The sequence below is a fragment of the Apodemus sylvaticus genome, chromosome 4 (genome assembly GCF_947179515.1).
Source record: "Apodemus sylvaticus chromosome 4, mApoSyl1.1, whole genome shotgun sequence".
NCBI lineage: Eukaryota > Metazoa > Chordata > Mammalia > Rodentia > Muridae > Apodemus > Apodemus sylvaticus.
In genome coordinates, this window is record NC_067475.1 from 77,001,780 (window position 1) to 77,022,370 (window position 20,591).

The 20,591-nt window shown below is 49.5% G+C and overlaps 3 protein-coding genes across 4 annotated transcripts; all 3 read right to left on the bottom strand.

Moving 5' to 3' along the window:
* Positions 1–7,371: 7,371 nt before the first annotated feature.
* Positions 7,372–10,451, bottom strand: LOC127683052 (protein S100-A6). Of its 2 annotated transcripts, XM_052179904.1 has the most exons (4): positions 10,334–10,451; positions 9,629–9,787; positions 9,161–9,340; positions 7,372–7,513 (listed from the first exon to the last, which is right to left on the bottom strand). In XM_052179904.1, exons 2-3 carry the CDS (start codon positions 9,764–9,766, stop codon positions 9,209–9,211), a joined length of 270 nt encoding a protein of 89 aa, XP_052035864.1. In that variant the 5' UTR covers positions 9,767–9,787; positions 10,334–10,451; the 3' UTR covers positions 7,372–7,513; positions 9,161–9,208. The 2 variants fall into 2 exon arrangements, with proteins under 2 accessions (XP_052035864.1, XP_052035863.1); XM_052179903.1 differs by lacking the exon at positions 7,372–7,513 and having other exon boundaries at positions 9,113–9,340.
* A 1,313-nt stretch (positions 10,452–11,764) lies between these two features.
* S100a5 (S100 calcium binding protein A5) lies at positions 11,765–15,550 on the bottom strand. The gene is made up of 3 exons (XM_052178668.1): positions 15,469–15,550; positions 13,582–13,732; positions 11,765–12,037 (listed from the first exon to the last, which is right to left on the bottom strand). The coding sequence occupies exons 2-3, from the start codon at positions 13,717–13,719 to the stop codon at positions 11,894–11,896; spliced, it is 282 nt and encodes a 93-aa protein (XP_052034628.1). The 5' UTR covers positions 13,720–13,732; positions 15,469–15,550; the 3' UTR covers positions 11,765–11,893.
* Positions 15,551–17,704: 2,154 nt separating this feature from the next.
* On the bottom strand, positions 17,705–20,075 carry LOC127683053 (protein S100-A4). Its single transcript, XM_052179905.1, has 3 exons — positions 19,972–20,075; positions 18,575–18,730; positions 17,705–17,992 (listed from the first exon to the last, which is right to left on the bottom strand). The coding sequence occupies exons 2-3, from the start codon at positions 18,713–18,715 to the stop codon at positions 17,828–17,830; spliced, it is 306 nt and encodes a 101-aa protein (XP_052035865.1). The 5' UTR covers positions 18,716–18,730; positions 19,972–20,075; the 3' UTR covers positions 17,705–17,827.
* Between the last annotated feature and the right edge of the window lie 516 nt (positions 20,076–20,591).

Genomic DNA, 20,591 nt, shown 5'->3' on the forward strand with positions numbered 1-20,591 from the left:
GCTAAGCCAAGTCTCAGAGAGTACAAACAGCTGCAGAAGAAAATTCCCTTCCGTAGCCCACCAGGTGAGGGGAGCCCTGAAGGATGCGGCAAGCAAAGGTCCCCACCTGCAGCTGCTCACCGTTGGAACCCAGCAAGCTTCCCGCCTAAAACCTTAGACCCAAGGACCTTCCTCTCTGTGACCCTGGTAATTCTGGAAGGCGCCCTTCCTTCTCCAGTGAGCGAGCCAGCTAAAAGCCAGACTCTTAAGTCTTCAGGAAGATTTTCTGAGGAAAGCAGGAACATCTGGAGCCTGGCTGCAGGCTTTGAAGTCTTCCTTCTGTTCTTCCCCGGTGGGCTACAGCAGCTGTGGCTCTGCAGCTCTGGAAGTGAGGGTTCACAGAGGTGCCAGGGTGGGGGCCTGACTGGCGAATGTGGGTGTACAAATAAGGTAAAAGGGGTAGCACCAATCAGGGAAAATTCGCCGAACCTGGGAAGAGAGGGCACTGCAAAGCGAGCAGCCAAAAGCCACCAAAAGTTCACAATGAGGTCCACAGGTCTTTTGTCTCTGCAGGGGCAGGGAAACCCCGTGAAGGGTCTGTCTGTTTCTGGTTGCTATGGTGACCTTGGCAGCAAGCCTACTGCTTCCCAGCTGCTGGGTTCACCAGGGGATTTCACTCAGCAGGTGCTTTGTGTTTCATTTTGCAGCTACTGTGACAATGTTAACACTGCAAAGCCTCCGAGGCCCCTTTGCCCTCCCAGCTTCAGAAAGTTCCAGGTGTGGCATCGTCAGGGGAATCCACAAAACACTTCGGCTAAGCTAGTAAGGACCACTGTGCTAGGGGAGGGTAACACAAGTACCTGAACCAATGATCAATATAACAAGATAACGCATAAGAGGCCAACCTAGGCTACAAGGTGAATTTCAGGCTAGCCAGGGATATACAAGGAAACCCTGCCTCAAAAAGCACCCCCAAATCCACAAACCCCCAAAATGTCAATTCAGAGGTCTAAATGTTTAAATCTTAGTGTGTTTCGCTTATATGTGTATCAGTAAGCTACTGTCGTGGTTCTGAGAACCAAACCCGGGTCCTCTGCAAGAGCAGCCGGTGCTCTTAACTGACAAGCCAGCTCTTCAGCTTCAATTTAGAGGTATTTCATAAACCCGGCATTCTATAACCTTTACCATGACTTGATATCAGCTCATTTTAATCCCTTTAGCAACCTGATGCCCACTGACAGTCCTCCCTCTGGCCTCCCGACAACCACTGACGCACTTCCTGTCTGTGCGTCTGTCCACTCTGGGAACTGCATATACGTGAAAGCACTCAGCGGCCTTGGATGCCGGACTGCTTCCCTTGCTTCCGGCCCACCTCTGCAGCACACATCAGGACTCAGCTCTTTTTATAACTAGCACTCCATCAGGTGTACCCCACACGTGACTGACGTGTACAGCAGCTGATGAACACCTGTGTTACCGCTACATTAAAAAAGATTCCAAATCATACTGTTCTCAACATGAGTGTTCACACAGCTTTTGTAAAGATGCACCTTTTAATTAGTCCATTCGGGGGACATACCAAGACATGGGTAGTGTCCTTGTCCACAGAAAGCGACTTACGTGGCTTTTCACGCCATTCACCCTCTTCTTTGTGAAGTGGTGTGCTGACTGGTTTTGGGTCAACTTGACTCCTCGGAAACAATGCTTCCAGGAGATCCAGCTGTATGTAAGGCATTTGCTCAGTTAGTGACCAATGGGGAAGGGCCCAGTCATTGTAGGTGGAGCCATTCATGGGCTGTGGTCCTTGGTTCGTTAAGAACCAAGCCGTGGAGAGTACATACACACATGCACACATGCACACATAAAATAAATATGTGATAGAAAAAGAAGTTATAATGACAGATAGGTGACAATGAGTCCATCTTAGCTTGTTAATTCTTTTCCCAGAGAGGAACGTGCATGGAGCAGGTGGAAGTCATAGTGAGCAGTTCTCAACTTTCCCAAAGCTGCAACCCTTCAGCACATTCAGTACAGTTCCCAATGTTGCGCTGACCCCCAACCATGGCGTTATTTCATCACTACTTCATAACTGCAATTTTGCTACAATGTAAATATTTGATATTCGGGATATCTGATATGCAACCCCAAAAGGGTCAAAAGGTTCTTAACAAAGGTTAAAAAACCGCTGCTGTAGATAATTCATGAGGAAATCAGTAGCTGCCTTTATACAAAAGAAGAATGGGACTCAGTGCTGGGATCATCCTCCACGCTGAGTCTAGGCAGCCATCATGTGGAAACTCCCCACGCTTCGTTCTAGCACACCAGAGAGGTTACCGCTGGAATGTCTTTTGTAAGGAGTGGGGCGCAGTGACCCAAGGAAGAACAGGAGCATTCAGAGCTGTGGGTGTGAAGAGGGAGGAGCATCCTGTGAGACCCTCCCCACATGAAAGTCCCAAACTGAGCCTGCAGGCAGGAGAGAGCCCTACCAATGGGCGGGGACGGTTCTTGTTTTCCTCTGGAGGAAGGATGGAAGCAGGAGCCTACAGTCTCCCCACCCCTTCACCTTCTTCTGGACACGGAAATGAGCTGAGCTCCCGAACTCTGAAAAGGCACTGCCCCGGTGTGTGGGCACTGGGGGGACTCTGACATATCCCTGCAATGCCCACTGCCTCCCGGACTCCTCTTTGCCCCCAGTTTACCTTCAAGAAAAGCTCCACAGCAAGCTTCTTCCCCACCCCCTCTCCCTGCTCACTCCCCAGGGTCTGCCCCCTCCACCAGCTCTGCCTGTGAAGGTTGGGACGGCCTGGCTTTGAGACAGGGATTCTAGATAAATGTCAGACTGGCCTTGAGCTCACTATATAATCTACAGTGGCCTCACACTTGTAGGAGTCCTCCTGCATCCACCTTTTGAGTGCTAGGGCTACAGGAATGTACCATCACACCAGACTCAAGATACCTTTTTTAAGGCAAGTGTGTATTATTTTGAGAAGTGCAACAACTCATCCAGCCTTCTGATAACTCCCTTTCCTGCTTCATTTTTTTTTCACCAAAAGTAATTAATATTTCCACTGAAGTACTTATATATTTCCATCTTTAAGGAATGATGCTTTTATTTCAATGATGTGGCTCTCAGGAGTGAAGATGCTGGGTGTCAGGCACATGTATATTTAATTTATATTACTTTCCAAAACAGTAATAACAGTTCACACTTCCGTTAGCAGTCAATGAGCACAGCCTTTCCTGGCATCTCTGACATCTATAAAAAATAAAAAAATAAAAAATAAATAAATTAAAAAACTCAAGCTAATGGAGTTTGAAAGCCCCATTTCCAGGCTAAAGGTGAGGAATAGCTTGGAAAGACTTTCAAAAGAAGGGGGAGGCCTGGACAGCAAGGGCATCTGGAGCCTGAGGAGGGTAGACTGAGGCAAGGGTTGCTGGCTGCTACTGAGATGCTACCCAACCTGGGTGGACCGGGAAGACGGGAGGAGGGCAGCCACACACTCAAAGGTAAAGAGATGCTTTGCTGGACATAGGCCAGAAAGGCGGAGCCTTGGCTGGAGACTAGGATGATGGAACTTGGCTCCTGGGAAGACAGAAGACTAGCAGTGATGGTGGCATTCCTGAAGAGTACACCAGTATCCGCCGACCTTGGGCTTTTTCCATGGACCTAGTACAAGTTGTACACAGGGACAGTCTTGGTGGGACCAAATAAATAAATATTTTAAACCATAAAATTTATAGTTTAAGGGTATGGGAGCTTTAGCTTAGTGGTAGAAGATTTGCCCATCATTCAACACACAGGGGAAAAAATGTAGAACCTAGTGAGATGTCTTCTTGTCAGTGGAGATATATCCCTAAAGGGGACATTGAGACCACAGCCCCTTTCTCTTCTCTCAAGTTTAGGCTAGGAGGCAAATTGTTCACATTGTTTCTCACAAGTTCCCATTATGGTGCACTGCTTCTAGGGTCAGCCTACCATGGACTTAAATCTTCAACACCGTGAGCCAAAATAAACCTTTCTTCTTAAGTCTATTGTTTCACATGTTTTGTTACAGTAACAGAAAGCTAATACAAGTACCTACTTACAGGTTAGACATGATCCCATGTCATTCAAAGATATTGAAAATACCCTTTAAAAATAAGAGATAACCTGGGCATAATGGTACATAACTTTAATTCCAGCATTTTAGAGGTAGAGACAGACAGATTTCTGAATTTGGGGCTAGCCTGGTCTATAGAACTACTTCTAGGAGATCCAGGTCTACACAGAGGAACCCAAACAAACAAAACAAAAGACAAATCATGTTCATGGATTTCAAGGGTCAACATTCTCTACAAGTTGCTCTACAAAACCAAAGCAGTGCCAGTCAAATTCTAAAAAATTTTATTGTGAAATTTATCATAGAACATCTCACACTGAAGTATATTTTTTTAAATATTCATTTACTTGAGGGAGGGTACTTGTTTAGGTTTTGTTTTGAGGCAGGATCTTCTTAAGTAACCTTGACTACCCAGGAACTCACAGAGATCTGCCCACCTTTAGCTCCAGAGTGCCAGGATTAAAGGTCTGTGACGCCATGCCTGATTTACTCGTTTTTATATTATGTATATTGGTGGTTTGCTTGCATGTATGTAAGTGTACCTCACGCATGCCATTCCATGGAGGAGGCATTTTCTTAATCAATGATTGGTGTGGCAGGGCCCAGCCCACAGGGGTGGGTGCTGCCATCCCTGGGCTGGTGGTCTGGGTTCTATAAGAAAACAGGGTGAGTAAGTCATGGAAAGCAAGTCAGTAAACAGCACCCTCCATGGCCTCTGCATCAGCTTCTGCCTCCAGCTTCCTGCCTTGACTTTCTCAATGATGAACTACTATGTGAAAATATAAGCCAAATAAACCTTCTCCTCCACCGCTTGGCCATGGTGTTTCATCACAGCAACAGTGACCCCAACTAGGACTGCACACTGATGAGATGTCCAGTGGCCCAAGGTAGAGTGAAATTGGTCGTCAGGAAGACCCAGATGTTCCATGATTAACATTTTCATCCTCACGTGCCAACTTCCAGGGCTGAAGGCAAACTTGGTCAATGGCTAGAGATGTGATCAATCATGCTTCCTAATGAAGCTTCCATAAATAACCTAAAAGAATCAGGCTCAAGCCAGGTATGGTGGCATGTCCCCTGTGAGCCCAGAACTCAGAAGTGAGAGGGAAGAGGATCAGAAATTCAAACCATGCCTCAACTACAAAGCAAGGTCAAGGTCTTCTGGGACCACCTGAGACTCTGTACAAATAGAGTAAAGTGAACAGAGGGCTCAGGTACCTGAAGACATACAGGCTCCTTGAGTGTAAAGTACCCAGAGAAGGCAGGAGAGCCCTTCACTCCTCGAATGCTGGGCCTTGGGCATCTTTCCCATGTGGCTGCTGATCTGCTTCCTTCACTAGATCCCTAATGAACCAGGGCACAAACGTCATCTGTCTGGCTCTTTGATCCACTCTAGAAAAACTAAGCAAACCATATACCTGTTACAGAATCTTTTAAAGATTTAAGATTATTTTTAATTAGATGTATATATGTATTGGAGAAAATAAAATGTGCAATTGAGTGCATGTGGCTGCAGTGGCCAGAAGAGGGCATCAGACAGATCCCTGGGATCTATAGTTTGGGTCATTAGGAGCCCAGTACCACGTGGGTACTGGGAACCCAGTTTCAGTCCCCTGCTGAGCTAACTCTCCAACACAGTATCTCTTTTTTTATTGTATTGCATTTATTCATTTCTGTGTGTATATGCATGTGTGCACAGATATATGGGCACACACGACACAGCATGTATGTGGAAGGCAGAGACAACCTATAGGAATCAGTTCTCCCCATCCACCATGTGGCTCCTACAGATTAAATTCAGGTCAGCGGGCTTTTTTTTGGGGGGGGGGGATTTGGTTTTTTTGAGACAGGATTTCTCTGTGTAGCCCTGGCTGTCCTGGAACTCACTCTGTAGACCAGGCTGGCCTCAAACTCAGAAATCCGCCCGCCTCCGCCTCCCAGAGCGCTGGGATTACAGGTGTGTGCTACCACCCACCGCCCAGCTAGGTCAGCAGGCTTAACACCCAACGTTTTTACCCACTGACTCATCTCAGCAAAATGTTAGGAATTGTTTTTTGTTAATTTGGCTGGTTGGTCTTTTGTTTTTTGTTATTTTTTTGTTTTGTTGTTTGTGTTTTAGTTTTTTGAGACAAGGTTTCTCTGTGTCACCCTGGCTGTCCTGGAAATTACTCTGTAGATCAGGCTGGCCTCAAAATCGGGGATCCACCTGCCTCTGTCTCCCAAGTGCTAGGATTAAAGACATGTGCCTCAATATTTGTTTCTTAGACTGGGTAGTTTGTGGTGAAGTTTTTATATTTTCAGTGTATTCTATAAGCTGTTTTTATATTCTTGATATTTAATTAAAACATTTAAGAGAAAGGGATGAAGAAGAAATAGTGGCATTAGGTGTTAAAGCAGCAGAGAAAAACATTGATGAGCTGGCCTAGGGTCAGAAGAGTTCATTCCCTCCAAGAACTTCTCCTGTCCCACCTTGGTGGGCTCCAGCCTTTAGTAACCCACACCACACATAGTTCTTCCAGAGACGAGGCCTCAGCAGGTGTAGTAACGCCTTGTTCAAATGCAAGTGCTGTAGGGCGCAGACACTGTGGGAAGTGGCGCTGGTGCTCTTGACAGTTTCCGATAGCCATGGCAGAGGGCAGATAGTAAGTCCCAAGTCAGTCCCACCCCAACACCCAACCTGGGAGACCACCCGGCTTATGGAAGCAGTTCCGGCCTCCCATGTGTAAGGGTAACTAGATTATGGGATTGGTGCTGCTTAGGCGGGGCAAGGGAAGAGGAGAGCCTGACTACAGGAAGAGGGGGAGCAGGACACTCCCTGCCCAGCTTTTGGGTGTAGTCCTGGGCCACCTGCAAGGAAGGAGTCCGCTGCAAGGTCCCCGGCTCCAGCCCTCTCCTGGGAACCTAGACGATGCTCAAGAGCCAGTTTGAAATCCTTTGGACTAATGAAAGAAGTCAGTCTACACCTGACCACACCCAATTCCACCCCTTGCCTTCTGCCCCCACCAAAACGTCCAGTGTCAATGGCCCTTCGCTTCTCAATTTTAAACTATATCCCCAACGCAGCCAAAAGTTTTGCTACTTGTTTGATTTCACTTTGTTTTGTTTTGTTCTTTTTTTTTTCAAAGCTTCCCCCCTGCTACCCTCCCCACCTCATTTTTTTTATTAAGACTGGCTCTCAGTATGCAGCCCTGATTGGCCTGCATTTCTCTATGTAGACCAGGCTAGCCCTGAACTCAACAGAGATCCGTTTATCTGCCTCCTGAGTGCTGGCATTAAAGATGTACACCACATGCTCAGTGAGGAGAAGTTTTATTTAGCAGATGGACTCTGCATCTTCAGCTCCTCTCTAGTCTTGTGATCCTGACACACAGCAAAGCCTGCCTGCAGGCCTCCTGAGGCACCAAGCATCTCCTTCCACCACCAGGCCCTGCACCCTGGAAAAAAAAAAAAAAAAAAAAAAAAAAAAAAAAAAAAAAAAACCCTCTCCCTTGCCCTCCAAGAGCCTAGCTAATTGTCCTGGTCTTCTAACCCCAGGAAGAGGGGGGCGGGATGGGACTGGATTCCTCTTGTCTTTCTAAAAGCTTTTCCTTCCTTGACTTGCATGTAACAGATGTACCTCGGATGAAGTAGGGTTGATTGCTGGGAACTAAATGATGATGCGACCCTGACATTCCCTGATTAGCTAATTCTGTCCCCCTCTAACAGCCCAGACCTTAAGTCTTAAACTTTGGCTCCGGCCCCGGTGCGGTGCGGTGCGGTGCTCCTTCTACAGGGCTCAGAAAATCAACTGACTTTCTTCCTAAACCTGTCATCCAGACTCCTTTTCCCCCACTCCTTCTTTTGCCACGCCCAGTCCCTAACCCCACCTTCCCTACCCGCAACCTGCTCTCCGTCCACAAGAGGGCGATCCCTCCACACCCCAAAGTATCAACAACTGGGCGTGGTGTACTTTTCCAGAACCACTGACTAGAGACTATACTGAACGGCATGGGATGGGGGTGTCCCGGGGACCCTCTGGCTGTCCAACAACGTGGTAAGACCAGGACACTGCTGGAGAAGAACGGTTTTTAAGAAATACAGCTTTTGCTGTTTGCTAGCCCCGGCTCAGAGCAAGGGAAGACCGTTAATGTCTTAAGTTGACTGGAGAAGGGGTGGGTGCTAAGAAGAGAAAACAGCTATCGTCTCCACATGAAGTCCAGATCTTTTCTCCTCGGGTCCTGGCCAGGATGTTACCTAACGTGGCTTAGGTCTTCCCCGGAGGAATAGCAGCAAATACTGTCTCCATGACCCCCAGACACATCTATGATTTAACTGCTAATGTACATAATAGGCAGTAACTCTGTTGGCCATCTACTCTGACAGGGACGGAGGGCTCAACTGGGTTCCAGGGGAGCGGCCCCATGAGTCATTCCGCAGCGACAAGCTGGGTCAATATTGACAGAAAGGCCTGAAGCCACATTTGGCACGTCTAAGGACCCCAGCCCTGCCCTGCTTGCGAGCACCTCGTGAGTCATATGTCCAAGAAGCTAACAGCTCCTTGGCTCACCGCCAGACAAAAAAAGGACCCCACACATGACTCCAGGGACAGTCTCCTAAAGTCTCCTCCTCCTCCAACTGGAACACGGGCAGCTACAGGAAACTCAGTCATCCTGTGTCAGATGCACCTCTTCCCACCCCTCCCTCATATATCACACAAACACACAGTAAAAAACTGGACTGCCCAATGTCAGGGCCCATCTAGTACTGCCCATTTCAGCACACCCAGACCAGGAGACTGCGGGGACTACTGCAGCGCTGCTGCCAGGCGCCCCTTTCTCCTGGATATCACTTGATTGAGCCTTTGCTTAAAGTAGCTTTGCCTAGAGGGGACACCTCTTCTAATAGCCATAAAGATTCCTGGTGAGCTGGCAGACCTTGTCTGGGTGGCCCAATGAGCTACTACTCCCAGAGACCAACTGTGACTAAGACCACTGGACGGTGGGTTCAGCAGCAAGCCAGGAAGCAGACGGAAATCAGTGGGACGCCGGAAACACTTGAGCAGGCAATAACAAAAACGAGATATTTATTGTATAGTTACCCACCACTGGATTTGACGGAGGCAGACCCCAGAGGCAGCTCTCCTTCCCATTTTATTTCAGAGCTTCGTTGTAGATCAAAGCCAAGGCCCCCAGGAAGGCGACATACTCCTGGAAGTTTACTTCCTGATCCTTGTTCCGGTCCAGATCATCCATCAGCCTTGCAATTTCAGCATCCTGCAGCTTCTAATACATTAAAAGGAGAAGTGCACACTCAGGGGTGGCCAGCACCCTAGATTCCTTCCCCTTCCCTGGAAGCCCTCGCTCATGCAAGTAGCTCTGCTAATTGTGACCAAAGATGGGCCTTCAGCTTAGGTTTACCACCTTGATTTACTCCCCTCAGCCCCTGCTCTCCCCCCAGGGGATAGGACAGCACGGGAGCATACGGGCATCCCTCTACAGGAAGTAAGATCGGGGACTGTGATTAATGCCTCTGAGATAAGTAAGGGTGGGGGACGCACAGGGACTACTCACAGCGCCAATGGTGAGCTCCTTCTGGATTAGCTCCTTCAGCTCCTTCTTGCTCAGGGTGTGCTTGTCACCTTCCTTGCCAGAGTACTTGTGGAAGATGGCCACGAGAAGGCCGATGGCCTGATCCAGGGGGCATGCCATGACTGACCACGGGACTAGAAGCTGTTTGACAGAGGGGCTATTCAGTGCTGCTGAGAGCGGAGAGTTCTCTCACCCGTGTCCCCTGAGTCAGGTGACTATTTGCCTGCAGCAGCCAGCCTCAAGCCAACACAGATGGCCGGCAAGGCAACCGAGGTGGGGATATAAGGATGGAAGGGACTTTGGGGTCTGTGAGCACCATCTGTCCTCCAGGGCTTCCAAGAGAACTGGGGCATATGACTGAGCAAGGAAGAGAATGGAGGCTGCCCCTGGGCACCTCCTGACAGGGCCACACACTGGGACGACGAGGATGACACACTCAGGGCAAACCCTCCTGCACCCCAGAAGAGCAGACTCAGGTTGCCGCCTCATAGGGATGCCTTAGCCTCCGGGGTTTTCCTGGTACAGCCCAGCTGATCATGACTCTCCCTGCCTCCCTGGGCTCCGAAAACTTGGATCCCAATGCATTCCACCCACGGAGCCCGCAGAGGCTGACTGGGGCAGGAAGTGGCTTAACCCCTTGCCCAGGAGCGGACAGACCCTAGAGGGACCCCCCAAGAGAGAGCTCACCGCACGATCGACAGCGAAGCGCCAAAGGAGTGGTCGAGGGGGATGGACTGTGTCGCAGTCTGGCTGGCCTTATAGTGGCCAGCATCCGTGAGGTCCGCCCAGGGAGTGCTGGCACGCCCCGACCCCACCCAGTGCCTGAGGCAAGGCAAACACACATTCCAGCCCCCTCAACTTTCCACGCCCCTGTTGCCTGTCCGGGATTGGGAGCGGTATGAGGGAGCCTAGTGGACCCTGACCGGCCCAGAGGTGACCAGTGCAAGCCGGAGACATCGAGTTTTCTCTAATTCCGTGTTTAACTGGCACGTGACTCGTAACTCTGGTTTGTGTGCTGAACCTTCTGCAAGCCAGAGAACAGTGTCCTTAAAGTTAGCATCAGTGTGAGAGGGACTGGGAACCACACTGATGCTGTTGCCCTCTAGTGGCGAGGTGAACTCCAAGTGAGGGAGGGGAAGCAGTCAGTCTACCACTTCCTCCAAGAGAGTGGTTCTCAACCTGTCTAACGCTGCGACCCTTTACTACAGTTCTTCCTGTTGTGGTGATCCCCCAACCATAAAATTAGTCTCGTTGCTACTTCGTAGCTATAATTTTGCTACTATTATGAATCATAATGTAATATCTGTGTTTTCAGATGGTCTTAGGCAATTCCTGTGAAAGGGGTCTCAACCCACAGGCTGAGACCCACTGGTCTAAATCTTGATATAGCTAAATAGGTTGATCCCAAGAGGTAGAATCTTGAGCTAACCTATATAAGACCCTTGTCTCAAAAGGAGGAACACAGTCTAAAAGATTTTAAACAGCATCCCCCACTAACCATAAATTTCTAACAGCATCACTCTCCTCCCACTCACTGCCTGGAATTTCACCCTCAGAGCAGTGTATGCATTAATGTGCACTCAGTGGAGCCAAGCCCAGCGAGCATTCTTAATTACTCATCTCGAGTGAAAAGTTTTCAACATTTTCTCCTGAATAAAAAAAGTCTTGAGAAGAGGAAGTTGTTGGGGGGTGGGTAGGGATTAGCATCCTGAAGTCACTCTTCAGTAAGTAATCCTGGAAGGAAGGAGAAGGGCTAAGACTGCCTTCTTTACTCCTGGGGGGGGGGGTCTCCTGCTGCTGCCCTCTGCCCTCCCCTCTGCCCTCCCCTCTGCCCTCCCCCCTGCTCTCCTGGCTCTCCTGGAGTTTTTCTCTCTTGTTTTTGCTGCATCTTTGCTATCTGGGCAGCTTTGTAATTTTACAAGAGTGCAGAACAAAGCCAGGACACCTCCAGCGATGTCCATGATAAGGAACAGCCAGTGGAGTGGGGTGAGAGCCCAGCTCCTGTACCCACAGACCACCTGTGTGCGGCCTAAGCCTGAGTGACTCAAAATGTCTGTCTGCTCTGCCCTGCCTCAGGCACGAGATACAAACCACCTTAAAACCAGCGCACACAGTGGATAAGGCTTTATTTCTCTGCTGGAAGACTCCATCTAGGAGAGGAAAAGGGCAGGGGGCATAGGAGGGGCAGTTAAAGAGGCTGCAGAGATCAGAACAAGGAGCTGCTGGTGAGGGTATAGAGGATCCTGGTCACTTGTTGTCCTCTAGGAAGAAGTCATTGTAGGCCATGCACAGCGTGGTCAGGAACACGGAGTACTCCTTGAAGTCAATCTCCTGGTCGCTGTTTTTGTCCAGGCTCTTCATCAAGTTATCAATGCTGCTCTCCTTCATCTTCTGCAAGGGCCCAAAGCGAGGAGACTGCTCAGCAGCTCAGCCCCAACCCACACCTTTACCACAGGACCCAACACCAAATAGGGGTCAATGACCTGCGTGCTGATTCCTAATGAATTACAGTAGGGATACTTGTCTAACCTTTGCTCCTGGGACATTTTCTCATCTGAAGAAATAATAATCTATAATTCGTACCAATACTTATTAAAAACAGCTGGAGGCCTAGCCGTGTGGCCTTGAGCATCGTCCAAGTCCTAGACTAGCATTGGAAGGCCAAGCTGGTAAAGGATCCAGGCATCACTACTCTCTTTAAGATCAGTATACTGGAGCTGTGAATCCAGCATGTCCCCTGCCCCAAGACCTGCCCTGGCACCAGATGTCCTCCTCCCAACTTGGTCCCTGTACCCTGGTCTACTAAGAAGTTGAAGACAGAGCCTTAGAGTAAAACAAGAAAATGCAAGCATGCAGACCCTGCTTTCCCTCCACTGCAATCAGTTGTAGGTCTCCCTTGGATGCAGGATATTGCTACTCATGACTCTGGAAACTGCTTCTCTGTAACATGACCTTGAACCCCATCTGGGCTCCTCCCCTGGGGCTCTGTCCCTGTAATTAGCACCCAAAGAACCAGAGGTCCTCCCCTCTACCTTCTTAGCTCCAGGAAAGCAAAGCAGTTTCTGGGATTGACTGTGTATGCCAGGCCAGGTGTGCTGACACTCAGGAAGCAGAGGCAAGTAGATCTCTGTGAGCTGGAGGCTGGCCTGGTAAGGAACTACAGAGTGAGTTCCAGAACAGCTAAGTCTACACAGAGAAATCCTGTCTCAAAAAGAAAAGGCAATGTCTATGCTATGGTAAACTTCATGTGCCTTGGAGAGCAAGGCCACAGAGGCCTAGGACGAGGGGCAGTTGCTTTACTGCTGCCCACGAACATATTCCGGGAAACTTCTCTCCAGGGGGACACTGGGATTTAGGACTTCAGTGTAAAAATAAATAAGAGTTGGTGCAGATGCCTAGAATTCCAGCTCAGTGGAATTCCCAATGGACAAGGTCTCTGATGTTTCTGAGATTCAGTTATTCTATTGAGTAGACCCTCACATCAGCCCCTCACCACTCCTGTCATAGCCATCCAATCAGATTCAAAGCTCTCTCCTTCTCATCCTGTGTTCATAAATCAGCATATTAGACTATTAGGACCTTGGCCAGGCATGGAGAAGAATTAAGAAGGATACCTAGTCATACACAGTCAAACCTGGCACTCCATGTCCCTCAAAGCCCAACATCCCTAACACAGGCTATGCAAGTCATTATCACAGTCTCCTGTATCTAATTCTTCAGCCTCCCATGGGCAGAAGGCCACTCCCAGACTCACCTCCTCCTTTCCAGCACACAGGTCTAGAGACTCATTAGCCAGGGATGTCCAGCTCTTCCCTTTCTCTGGCCCTTCAGCAATCCTGGCACTTGCTTAAACTACAGTACCCCGAGAGTAGATGGGTATCTCCCAGAAGGAGTGCTCAGAGCGTGTAGTGGGATATGGAAGAATGGTAACCTACCTCTGCAAGGCTCAGCTCTGTCTTGATCAACTCCTTCAGTTCTTTCCTACTCAGGGTCAGCTTGCTGCCCTCTCTCCCTGAATATTTATGGAAAGTGGTGACCATGGTGGTCAGTGCCTTCTCAAGAGGAGTCTCCATGACGATATGTACTCTGGAGTAGGAGAGAGGACATCACAGCACTGGAGAAGCTAAGCTTGCTCCTCACCAATCATGCACACACAAAGACCTCACCAATCATGCACACCCAAAGACCTCACCAATCATGCACACCCAAAGACCTCACCAATCATGCACACCCAAAGACCCTCACCAATCATGCACACCCAAAGACCTCACCAATCATGCACACCCAAAGATCTCACCAATCATGCACACCCAAAGACCCTCACCAATCGTGCACACCCAAAGACCTCACCAATCATGCACACCCAAAGACCCTCACCAATCATGCACACCCAAAGACCTCACCAATCATGCACACCCAAAGACCTCACCAATCATGCACACCCAAGACCTCACCAATCATGCACACCCAAAGACCTCACCAATCATGCACACCCAAGACCTCACCAATCATGCACACCCAAAGACCTCACCAATCATGCACACCCAAAGACCCTCTTGCAAACTACCATTGAAAGAAGTCCACAGTGAGACCAAATTCCACCAACAAGAAAAAATGTGTGTGTGTGTGTGTGTGTGTGTGTGTGTGTGTAAGTGTATATGTTGTAATGAGAGGCATGGCAAACACTAGAACAGCTGAAGCTGTGAGTAAGTCCAGCCCCCAAAGGAGGTGCAGCTCCCCTGATCAAGGCATGCTGACAAAGAGGTCCAGAATCAAAGAGAGTACAGGATGCCTCTTCAAAAGAGCTGTAGAACAGATCGGGTCAGGATCTTTCTCTTCCCTACTCAGTTGCAGCCACAGTTTCCACCTAGTCACCCTCCTTTATCCTGAGTCACCTGAGATGGAGTGTCTCACTGTAAATGGAGTCAAAAAAAAAAAAGTCCAAGGTCAGAGGGCACTGGGGCTGAAACTGGGAGATAAAGTCTCAGCAGGAAGCAGGAGAGAGGTGACTGGACTTGCTCAGTGACCTCCAGTCTGGTGCCCATAGAGCTGTACCCAAAGCCTGGCAGGGGCAGGAGATGAGGGGCAGGGTTATCAACATGGCTGGGATCTTGTAAGACCTAGTTCTAGAAATTAAGTTTGATTGATGGTCTCAATTCTGTCAGTATAGCCACTCAACCAAAAGAGAACAAAAGACAACAGAAGCTTGTGGGACTCAAGACTTAAAACACCTTTTTCCCTAAAGAGGAAGGAAACAGTGCCCACAGAACTGGAGGCTTCTGCAGATCCCAGAGAGAACCCCGGGCTGGGTGGGAGGGTGGTGAGAAACTGACAACTTCTGCCTCCAACCCAAGAAGTTCTTGGAATAGACTGAACCCATCCTTCATCTCCCACCACCCAGACTGTCAGCTTCTCACCTCACAGAGGCTCAGCCAGGACCACTGTTCAAGGTAAGGAAGGAACTCTGAGCATCTGCAGCAACATCTGGCTGATTCCTCTCTCTCTCTCTCTCTCTCTCTCTCTCTCTCTCTCTCTCTCTCTCTCTCTCTCTCTCTGAGATAGTATCTCATAATGTATCTTAAGATAGCTGGCCTCAACCCCATGATCATCTGCCTCATCTTTCCTGCTGCCAGCGTTGCATCTCAGGGAATCCTTACAGTCAGTCACAATCCCAAGTGCTCTGTCCTCTCCCCCCGCTCCCCGAGCATGCTCCCACTTGCAAGGCTAGGCCTTCCTTGTGGAGGATTCCATGTCTTGTCATACTCTGCTCACACAGACTGGCCCAGCAGAAATGAAGGAGGTCATCTGAAGGAAGGACTCACCAAGAAAGAAGTGAACCTGGAGAAGGAGGAAGTAAACCCGGAGAATCTATTCTGCAGTCACAGCCTCCCCGCCAGTGCCTTTATTCCCTTGTCCCCAGTGCCCAGGGGATCAAGATGGGTGCAGCCAATGAGAAGGGGTCAGGAATATGAGGACTGCCAGACAAGGTTGAAGGGAATCCTCACTGGAAATTTTGACTTGCTGTTTACAAACAGAGCTAGATATGCCACATGAAGTTACCCATGACACGTATTTTCAATAACAGAACCCATTTTTCCTATGAAGCCTCACCATCTGGTGAAGTAATAGGCAGAGAAAGGGAAAGTCTGCATAAAAGAAATGGGAAAAGGTGTGAACCAAACCCAGCATAACTCCCCATATGGGATAAAGTGCACACTGAAGCCCCCCATCTTTGAATCCATTCCAAAAGCAGAAAGGACCCCTCCTGGGATGGGATCAGCGAAGGGAAGTAATTTCTGCCAAGGACATGGCTAAAGTCACCAGCTAATATAAAGTGAAAGATGGAAAATAATTGTTGGAGACTCCTGGCTGGGAGGACTGAGAATCGAGGACTGGGGAAGGTCCAAAGGAAGGTTTTTGGACTGGAAAAGGGAATGAGAGTATGGACTGGGGTTTAAAGGCTCGGGTTTAAAGTACGGTCATTGGCACAGAGGTCAAGGCAAGGTGCCTGTGTTCTGCGAACACTCACACTGACTCTAAGAACAGAATTGGGTTAGGGGCATAACACTCATCTTGGCTGAAGTCCCGTGCTAGCCTGCCTGTTTCCACTCCACTGCCCCTTTGTCATCCCACCCCCACTATTACACTAGTGATACATCTGGGACTTGTCTCTAAGCAACAGGAGTTTCCGAATGTAGAGAGTGATGCAGGAGGAGACTCTAGGGAGTGCACTCCCGTGGAAGACGGGCAAATTGACTGGGAGTGCAAAAGAGAGGAGCCGGGCTCAGCCTGGACTTAAGTCTCGGTAGTCAAACTCCAGGGAACATCTGAGTCACTTACCCCATCCTCCGAGGCTGGAGAGAAAAGCACACGATGATGAGAAGGGAAGCCTGGACTCAAGAGGCCCAGACCTGCCGGCCTTGGGATGCTTCTGTACACCTTAAGCATCTCCGTATCATCTGGGCAAGGGCTTGCCGGCTAATCTCAGGCCTTTCTCTTCACTCTGGAAGCACTGGCCTTAAGCCTACTCTTAGGGGAAGCAACATCGTGCCTCCTGTTCTGGGGGTAAGAGGATGAGGAGATGGGGACCTCAATTTTATTTATCAGATCCTATGGCCAAAATTATGTCTCTAAAACTATGGTCAGCTCCCCGTCAGCTCCTTCACTCCCACCTAGCTGCTACCCGCTGCCTCATTTATTCTCCCTGAGGTCTCTTGTCTTCCTCTAAGCAACATGATTCTTAGTAATAGAATATTACCATAGTAAAACTACCATAGTAATAGCAGATAACATAATAGTGATAGTAATGGCAGTCGCTTGTCCCACAGCCTTTGGAGGGCAGAGACAATATGTTAAGAGAAGGACTATTTCAGTCATCTATGGTAGCATATGTTCATAATGCCAGCACTGAGGAGGCTGGCAAGGAGGATCAGAAGTTCAAGGCTAGCCTTGGCTACAGAAGTGAGAGGAAATGTCCTCCCCCTATATTACCCTTCTTCATCTAACCCTTCATGGACAGGAAAGGATTAATCCAGTGTTCGAAGCCAATGAGCTGGGATGGGTAGCAGGGCAGGACCAGGACTATAAATGTCAGGGCTGAGTGCCAGTCCACCTCCCCATTCTTCTCTGGCTCCAAGACTCCTTCCTCATGACTCAGGCAGGCCTGTTGTCTTCCCTCCAGACCCCAACCAGCAGCAGATGTGACCTTTAATCCCCTTCCAACTTCAGTGTGAGCCCAGAGGCAGTGCTGGAGAGAGAAGGGAGAGCCGTGGGCTGGCTAACCTCCCACATCTGGAGCCTTTCAAGTCAAGCGGGGGGGAGGGGGGGGGAAGGGTGTTTCTGCCTTTAGTGTTCCTGGAGTTTGCTTTGTTGCATGTACAGGAACAGATGAACACACACACACAAGCACGCACACACAAATACATGCTTGCAATGCACTCAAAATAAGCCACATCTCCCCAACCTTTTCTAGTTTAGCCCCCACAAAGCTCCAGGACATCTTCCAGCAGTCTCTACCACAACCCTCAACCCACAATCTCCAGTCTCTCAGACAACAGCTCATAGTTTCAAAACCCTTTATTGAACCTGCTCAGCACTGTGCATATGTAGGTATATGCTCGCAGCTAACAGGGAAGACGCCCCACTGGCAAACTACACCCCAACACTTTCTCTGAGGAGCCTTCACTTCTTCCGGGGCTCCTTATCTGGGCAGCCCTCAAAGAATTCGTTGCACATCATGGCGATGCAGGACAGGAAGACACAGTACTCCTGGAAGTCCACTTCGTTGTCCCTGTTGCAGTCCAAGTTGCTCATCAACTTCTGGAATGCAGCTTCATCCGTCCTTTTCTGGAGGTAGAAGAGGTGCAGTTAGAAGCCAACTCAAACCCGGCATTTGCCTCCAGCCAGGAGCGCAGGAAGGTTTCCAGGCACTCCTTGCTAGCCTAAGGGCTAAACTATGCGATGAACACATGGGATGGCTGGGAAAAGATGAGGCCACATCTTCCCTGTGCTTGTTTTAATTATCTTAATAGGTAACTGTCATAATAGTGATGCATTAACTAATATAAGGTGTTGTTGAGGGGAGGATCTGCAGGCCTCCACAATCATGTCTTCACAAATAGGAACTCAATTTCTCTTGCCCATCACCGGAAAGACAGTCCTGATCTAGGCCATGGTTTCAGACACTGACTGCCTAATGTGGTTGTTTTGGTTTTCCTCTGCCTCTTCAGTTGTCTTCATTCTAAGCCTTGTCTCAGTTGGGGCTAGTGTGAAGTAGATGGGTCATGGTGGTTGCATCCCAAGCACCTGGAGCGGGGATATATGCCAACAAGAGCTAGGTACTGTGTCAAACTAGTGCCACGAGCCCTAGCATGCCCCCCCACCCCGGGGAGGCACCACACATGCAATGCACAGGCAGGACTCACTCACCCCCAGGAAGCTAGGCAGCTCCCTGGTCAGTAGCTCCTTGAGCTCCTTCTTGTTCAACTTGAACTTGTCACCCTCTTTGCCTGAGTATTTGTGGAAGGTGTTCACCATTACATCCAGGGATTCCTCCAAGGGGCTTGCCATGGTGACCGTTAAGACCTAAGGGCAGGAGACAGGCCAACAGTGGGTTGAGAACTGGATACGTGTCGCTGAGCATCACCCAAGCCACACCCGTTCTGTCCCCATTTTAAGTGCTCTATCCCAACCGACTCTCTAACAGCACTTCAAGAGACTGACCTCACTCCCAGGGAGATCAGAGGAATGGGACCCACTGATGGCAAGAAGGTCGCAAGTGCTCTGGGCTCTGAAACCTTCAAAGCCTACCATTCAAACTCTGGAGATCTGTGCCAGCAGCCTTTCTGTGCCCCCCTCCCAGGCCTGGCCTCGGCAACAGCAGTTTTCCATCCCTCACTCAGCTTACTCACTCCCACAACTCAACCACAAGCACCAGGCTCTAACCCATTCTTCTCCCTCCCAGCATTGGGCGCGGCTGCTGGCTGCCTGCCCAGGGGCCTACAGCGGAAAAAAACCAGCTGCCTAGTAGGAATAAGATGAAGTGGCTGTATAGATATGTAGTAGCTGTATAGGATGAATAGAGGGGCAAGGGAGGGGGTGGGGAAGCCAAGCTCTCTTGGCCTAGGTGTTCATAGGGCTATAAACACAACACACTCTACGAACGCAAGCACCTACAGGTGGGTGCAGGAGAGGTGGTTCAGTGAACAGAGGTGCTTGCCACCAAGGCTCGAAGGCCTGATTTCGATCCCCACAGCCCACATGCTAGAAGGAACAGATTGACTCCCACAAGTTGTCCTTTGACTCCCACAAGTGCACCTTGGCATTCGCCCCAGCCCCACCCTCATACACATACACTCATACACACAAGTAAATAACTGTCACTTAAGCGTTGTAAAAACAAAAGGGCTTACTGACGCCTGTCACTTTGCTTTCTGTACCCAAGTGTCCACACACTGGCTTGTATGACCCAGCAACACAAGTCAGCATACCTATCCATGACACTGGCTCCCAAGCACCAGCATACGCTATAGCAACATGCAAGCAAGTCTCGGCATCTCAGAACCTCCGGGAGCTCAAATGTAGCCATTTATACCCTTTTGTTTTTGATTTTGTTTTGTTTGTTTGTTTCCATCCTTGTGAAATGCATGCGCACCTGCGTGTGCGCGCACACACACACACACACACACACACCACACACACACACACACACACGAACCTTCACATCAGAATCTCTCATCTGGATCTATTAAAGACATCTGGCCCCCAGCAGGCCCCCCTTTCTCCTTCCCCACCGCTAACAGCGCTCTCAGGCCAACACAACTCACCAGATCGAGAGAGGAAGTGCTGAACAGAGAAGTTTGGGGAGAGCCCAACAATCTGACCTATTTATACCCTGCCAGGCCCAGCCCATGCAGGGGATGGGGGAGCACGGGTACTGCGCTCTTGCTGTTGGTTGGTGTAGTAAATGACACAACTACCCTGCACCAGCCTGGCCTGGTAACAGGCTTCCTGCTCCCCAGCAGACACAATCAAGTAGTGACTGAGCTCCAGTGGGTACGGCAGAGGCTTGGGTGGGGTGAGCACCACCAAGTAGCCACAGCTCGACCAGAGTTTTAGGAAGCTTTGAGAACGGGCAACCTGGGCATGAGGTGTGGGCCACAGGAAAGGAGATGGAGGTGTTATGGGCGAAGAGATGGGAAACAGCTGAAAATATGTGGCCCAGGAACTAAGGAGGTGACCCCAGCCAGTGGGACAATGTCAGCCCTTCTCTCCAGCCTAAACAGCTTCTTGTCACAATCAGGAAGACCCAGGGTGGAGACTAGCAAATCAGGAGGGACCTTTGGGACCACCCCAGGTATTACGTGGGAGCTATACCTAGGAGGTCATGATGGAGTTAGGGTGGCAGTGTGGCCTGGAGGTTTATGAATGGATGGAGGCTCCAGTG